The sequence below is a fragment of the Amphiprion ocellaris genome, chromosome 10, assembly GCF_022539595.1.
Source record: "Amphiprion ocellaris isolate individual 3 ecotype Okinawa chromosome 10, ASM2253959v1, whole genome shotgun sequence".
In the NCBI taxonomy this organism is placed as follows: Eukaryota; Metazoa; Chordata; class Actinopteri; family Pomacentridae; genus Amphiprion; species Amphiprion ocellaris.
Window position 1 is genome coordinate 16,735,047 of NC_072775.1, and position 6,210 is coordinate 16,741,256.

Here is a 6,210-nt window from a genome sequence, read left to right on the forward strand (position 1 = left end):
TACAGTGAATTTGATGAAAGGCTTTTTTTCATCCGGAAACCATGTATACATTATCTGAGAGTGTGACATGATATTACACTGAGTGCTCAGCAGGATGATTTGTGTTGTGGTCAGACCATTGAAAAGCAGCTTGGAGCCAGCGAGAGCAGCTTTGTTGCATCAAGCCTGGAGACGGGGAAGAGGTACATTGTGACCATTATTGCCTACAGGGGCAACAAGAGGAGCAAGGTGGTAGAAACCATCTTTAAAACAGGTTTGTTCTTAACACTTCAATTTTTAATGTTAGTTGGTCTGATATTTATCATGTTTGTCCTGCTATTCTGAGATCTAATATCAGCGCATGAGCAATAAATAAAAATTAGTAACATTGCATCACCTTCCCTAGTGGGTGTCCTGTACCCGTTCCCCATGGACTGTGTTCAGATCATGAAGAATGGCAACAAAAAGAGTGGTGTCTATACCATCTATATTGCGAATGATCGCTCCAAACCAGCCGAGGTGTTCTGCGACATGGACACTGATGGAGGCGGCTGGCTGGTAAGAATGATTTTTAAACTCAAGATGTTGAAAAGTTAGATTTTGAATAAGGTTTTCAAAATCTTAAATTAATATTAATTATATATTCAGAATTTAAACCAGTAAATATTAAATAGTCACTGCAGCAATTTATACATGAAAACAAATAAACAAATGTCTAATTTCTCTCCAAAGTCTGAATCTTGATGATTTCCATATGTTGTATTGTAGGAGATGGATCCTGTTCTTTTCTTTTCTCATTTTTTTTTTCGGAGCTTGATTAAGCCATAGAACTAAAAGAAGAAAATATCTTTGTTTCTCCTGCTTCAATTTTGACTTAAAAAACAACTGTTTTTATCGCAGGACTACCTAATGATAGCATTTGACAGTTATTACCACTGTAATATTTGTGGTAGACATAATACCCAACCACCCAAAGCAAATTGTTTGAAATGTTTGTGCAACATCTGTCTATAAAAACCCTGCGCTTGCTCTTTTCAGGTGCTTCAGCGCCGTAACATTGGCAAGCTGGACTTCATGAAACGCTGGAGGCAGTACATAGCCGGTTTTGGCAACCTTACAGAAGAGTTCTGGATTGGTGAGCGCTCCGATGTTTTGTGGGGAGTTTCTGCAGACCTTGAAACTTGCACACATGAACAGTAATGGAGCATCTCTTCTCTCCTTCACATTCTCTGCCTGTCTGTTCCCTCAGGTCTGGATAAGATATACGAGCTTACCAACACTCCTACTCAGTATGAGCTGAGGTTTGACTTGGGCCTGGGCTCAGAGAGGGCCTATGCTGTATATGACAACTTTAAGATTGCACCGGTTAAGCAGAAGTTCAAACTCACTATTGGCAAATACAGTGGGACAGCAGGTGAGTATTTTGCTCCTAAGCCTTTTAGAAACTACATGCAATACAAATGGTTGAAACTGTGAGGAGCATTTGCACAGCTTTCCAGATTGTATTTCTCTTTAACACCCAAATACACTGAAATATAGATAAGAAATAATGGCAAATATAGCAATGAAACAGACAGGGGCATGAACAGAGGAGTTTCACGTTGTGGGCACCCCACCCATCATGGTGTGGGATGCAGAGAAATCACATATAAACTAACAGCAGGTGGGATATTTGTTTGAGAAACTTATATACAGTCAGTAGCCATATAGGGAATGTGGTGTCTGGAAATGGCAGGATTTAAGTGAGCTTTGAAGTCAGACATATACAGACACACAGCAAGTGGGACGCTGTGTCTATACCACAGTGTGCTGAAGCAACATATACCGCAGTACTGGATCACTCTCCGTTTGACATTTTATTAAATTTCTTCCTTAAGGGAACAAATGTGAGAAAAAGTAGTAAGCAGCAAAATCAGAAATATATTGTGGCTAGAGTAGAGGTGGACTGAATAAAGCCTGTTCTTTCAAGATGTTTTCTGTACAAACTGAAATCCTAATGTTGCTGATGATCCTCAGGTGATGCCATGACCTACCACCAAGGCAGGCCCTGGACTACTATTGATTCAGATAATGACATCGCCCTGGGTAACTGTGCCTTGACTCACCGTGGCGCCTGGTGGTACAAAAACTGTCACCTGGCCAACCTCAACGGCAAATGGGGTGACAACAGGCACAGCATGGTGAGTGAGCAAGGAGGCAGTTCTGCAACACTAAACTGTAATTTTCTGTCATGAGGTGCTGTCCAGCCAGCTCGGAACATGTCAGCGTGGGTTTGAAAAGGGATTTCAGAAAAGAACAAAATGTGGTGGGGGGAAAAAAAAAAGCAGCTGTAGCCAAAGAGTAGCAGAGTAGTTTATCCACCGATCACAGCGTTTGATCCACAGCTTTTCCCGTCCACGTGTCCTTCAGCATGCGTTAGTGATGAATGAATGAGAGGCGCCTTGTAAAGCACTTTAGATAAAAACTCTATATAAACATATAGTCCTATTCTTTGTCTACATCAGCGTACATACAGAAAATGAAGTGTAAACCTAAGCGTTGTACAACATACTGTTGTTACTAACAATAATTCTGTGGTCAAGATGAGGGTCAACCTATAGAAATGAGCACTGGCAATGTTATTAACTCGTTTTTTTTCTGGTGTAATGTGCCCTTACACCAATAGGTGGCACTCACAGTATAGTGTGACAAGATATTTGCACTGATCTGCCACAACATTAAAACCACTGACAGGTGACGTGAATGACATTGATCATCTTGTCACAATGTTCTGCTGGACAACATTGAGTCCTGGAATTCATTTAGATGTTGTTTTGACACATACCACCCAACTAAACATTGTTCCAGACCAGGTACGACCCTCCATGGCAAAAGCACTGCCCGACACTTGTGGCTTCCCCAAGCAGGACAATGTACCTTGCCACTACTCAGGTTCTTGAGGTCTTGGCCTCCAGGCTTCCCAGGTCCCAATCAGATCCAGCACTGGAACAAACCTGATCCACCTTGTAACCCACGGAAACCAAAGGGTCTGCTGCTAATGTCTGGGTTCCAGACACCACAGGAAGTCGCCACAGGTCTCATGATGATGCCCTGAAAGCTCTGAGTTGTTTTGTTAGCAGAAAAAGGGACCAAAGCAATATCATGCTGGTGGTTTTAATGTTGTGACTGATCAATGTATATTAATCTAAGGTATGACAGTGAGTGGGTCTTGTAGATAAGACCCCAACACCATGCCTTCATTCCAGAGATTACTTTAGATACACTGTAGATTTGTCTCCTAAACAGTATAGACCAAAAATATACTTTCAAAGGATCCCAAAGCTGTTTCATTCTTTGTGTTTGCCAATCTGAAGTCTTTCTGCCGAAAAAGACTGTCAGGAAGAACAGTGTTTTTTTAATTCAGTACTTATGGGAAACCATAGCAGTGAGGTTTAGCTACAATGTTAGGTAGAGTTTTACGTCTGCTAAGTCTCAAAAAGAAATAAAACAGCTATGTACAGCCACCGCTCACAACAAACAGCGACTTCAGATGCTATTATTCATAACACGTAATACAATATTAAGCAAACACAACTAAACATCATGATTAAAAAATGCACCACTGTTATTTAGGATCTTTTCTAAACATGCCTACAGAAAGGCAACAACAACAAACGCTCTCCGGGAGGCTGATCCCTGGTCAGCAATCAAAGACAACTTCACCTCAGCCCACTCCCGCTTGTTTTGTTTCGGATTCTCGAGGTGAAACAGAAATGGCCAGAATCCATCAGCAGTGATGAGAAAACACATTCCTCACACCAGCTATAAACCATAAGTGTTTTTTACCAGGCTGATAGGGTAACAACAACAGTTATTATGTCTAAGGGAGACTGATACTGAAGGAAATGCCGGGGGATTTCTCTGCTCTTGTTGAGACTTCATCCATAATATTGCTGTTGCAGATGTCTCCCGCAATGTGTGTCGGCGAAATGCAACAACAGTCAAAACAAGTTTGTACTCACATGAAATGAAGCCAGAGGCTGGTGTTTATTACTATTTGTCATTCTGCCTGTCTGTCGTGCCTCTTCAGGATTCCGTCTCTCTCCTCTGTATCTATCTCACAACTGCTCCATCTAAACATACTTAACTTTTTCCTCTTCCCTCCATTTTTCCAATCTTTATCTCCTCTCAATCTGCTGTTTGTGCTGTCAGGGAGTGAACTGGGAGCCGTGGAAGGGCCACCTAACGTCCATCGACTTCACCGAGATGAAGATCCGACCCCTGGGAGCCTTGTCCAGCAGGAAGAGGCGATCGCTGATGGCCAGAGAGAAGAGCAGAAAAACAAACCTGCAGAAGAAATAAAAGAGCACCGAAAACCACAACAGACGTCATCGGCCCCATGAACCTGCCATCACACTAGATTTTGGTGATTCTGGACAATTGTACATACATGTGGCTCTGACCACATTAGAACTCCTGTTGGTCTACTTGTTTCTATGTGCCTTAATTCCAGGACGATACATACACTTTTTAGGAAGAGAGAAAAACTCATATTCAGTAATAACTTATTATTTGTTTGTACTTCAATCAGAAATCCCTATATTTAGTGTGATTGTAGGAAAGTGGGACATAATAACTGCCTATGAGTTGGTTTGAAGTGACGTGAAGCTGAACATTAATGAGTTTAGTCTATCAGTTATAATATAATTGTAATTCTAGAAACTCCTGTTTCACTGATTCTGGTAGAAGCCTCGATTATAAATCAGTAAACAGTAGATGGAAAACCAAAAACTCTTTCTCCAGTTACTGCATTCATTTAAACCTTTCTTTAACTTGAGGGCAGCAGCCCAGGTTACATGTATTATATTAGATTTTTTTCATGTCCTAGGAAGAGTGTATAGTAGTATTGTCTTGTAAGAGCATAAATGTAAAACAAAAAAAGCGTCAAATATGGTTTGTGTGTTTTGTTAATGGATGAGGTGTAGACTGTCAGTTAGTGCCCTGAGTTTATTGATTATGAAGCTGGCTGGCTCTGTCACATGAAACTGCCAGTGTGTCTCTAATACTGTCACATCACATCAGTTCGTATAGGACAAGCCAGAGAATAACAACAGATGGCTGCCTGGCGTATCCATACCGCTCCTGCTTTACATTCATATGATAGGGACAGCTCATATCAATCACTGTGATGTGCCCATATCAAATGTCAGTAAGAATGAAGTTTGTTTGCTCCATCCTCAGGAGCTTAATGACCAAACTCTTGTTTTCAGTCTGGAAAGCTGACAGAAGTTATTAATGCTGCCTCGACTTTGACTTTACTTAATTACATTTTTTTTTAGACTTTTATTACAAACTTGGTTTATGTGTCAAGGACGGAGCACATCAATCAACCTCTCTGCTAATCTGCCAGGATTGATTTGTAGCCCTCTGCCACTCATGGATTTTACATTCTCCCCCAAAAAACTTATTTTTAAGATTTCATGACCCATAAAGGTTTTAGTCTGGCTATAATCCTCAGCTTAGATTTTCAAGATCAGAAATGAGGACCACTGTATTATTTTCTATCATGACTGTACTGTCAAACTGACTTTATAGCTGCCTGTTCATATTCATGTCGCCATCAACAGAATAAAAACAATTCAAGTTTTGTTATGTGGAAACACTGTGATTTTTCTCATCTTCATAGTTTGAACAAAACAATTAACAAGCAAGTTTCCCATCTTTTGTGCTTCACAGATTTTAATGAGGTGGGTTGAAGAGTGGGAATCATACGACTGTAATAACCGCATGTTAAAGTTTCCCCATCATCTCAGTGTTTTATTACACAGAGATTAACCGATTTATTAAAGGTATTGTGGAGAAATATCTGTAGGATAAAGCTGGGTAACATGCCCCCCTCAAGAACAATTTCTATTTTCTTTAAAAAAGTAATTAAAATATACACAAATGCTGTTGGTTTTTTTTTTCTTTTACTGCTGGTTGGCTGTTATGTTACTGCATTACATGATGCTGAACATCATGTAATGCATCAACAACTTAGCAGAAATCAAGGCTAGAGAATTAAACACCATTGATGTCCATTAAGATTTTAAAAAAAAACTCATATCATTCATAAACAGTAAAAAAAAAAAAAAAATTGTGTATATCCTAATTAAAAATACACACGTCTATTTTTTACTCTCAAAACATTACATTAGCATATCTCAAAACTACATCTTTTGATTTCCTCAGACCTGTCAAATAATTACAGTG

At 39.9% G+C, this 6,210-nt stretch overlaps 1 protein-coding gene across 3 annotated transcripts in view; it reads left to right on the plus strand.

Annotated features, from left to right (window-relative positions):
* tnn (tenascin N) overlaps positions 1 to 5,606 on the plus strand; it is a 39,159-nt gene extending 33,553 nt beyond the window's left edge. For all 3 annotated transcript variants that reach the window (XM_035947820.2, XM_035947821.2, XM_035947823.2), the window contains 6 exons: positions 115 to 253; positions 386 to 537; positions 1,018 to 1,114; positions 1,229 to 1,393; positions 1,996 to 2,159; positions 4,171 to 5,606. In XM_035947820.2, coding sequence (XP_035803713.2) covers positions 115 to 253; positions 386 to 537; positions 1,018 to 1,114; positions 1,229 to 1,393; positions 1,996 to 2,159; positions 4,171 to 4,320 — 867 coding nt within the window. In that variant the 3' untranslated portion in view covers positions 4,321 to 5,606. The remainder of the gene's footprint in view (positions 1 to 114; positions 254 to 385; positions 538 to 1,017; positions 1,115 to 1,228; positions 1,394 to 1,995; positions 2,160 to 4,170) is intronic.
* Positions 5,607 to 6,210: the final 604 nt, after the last annotated feature.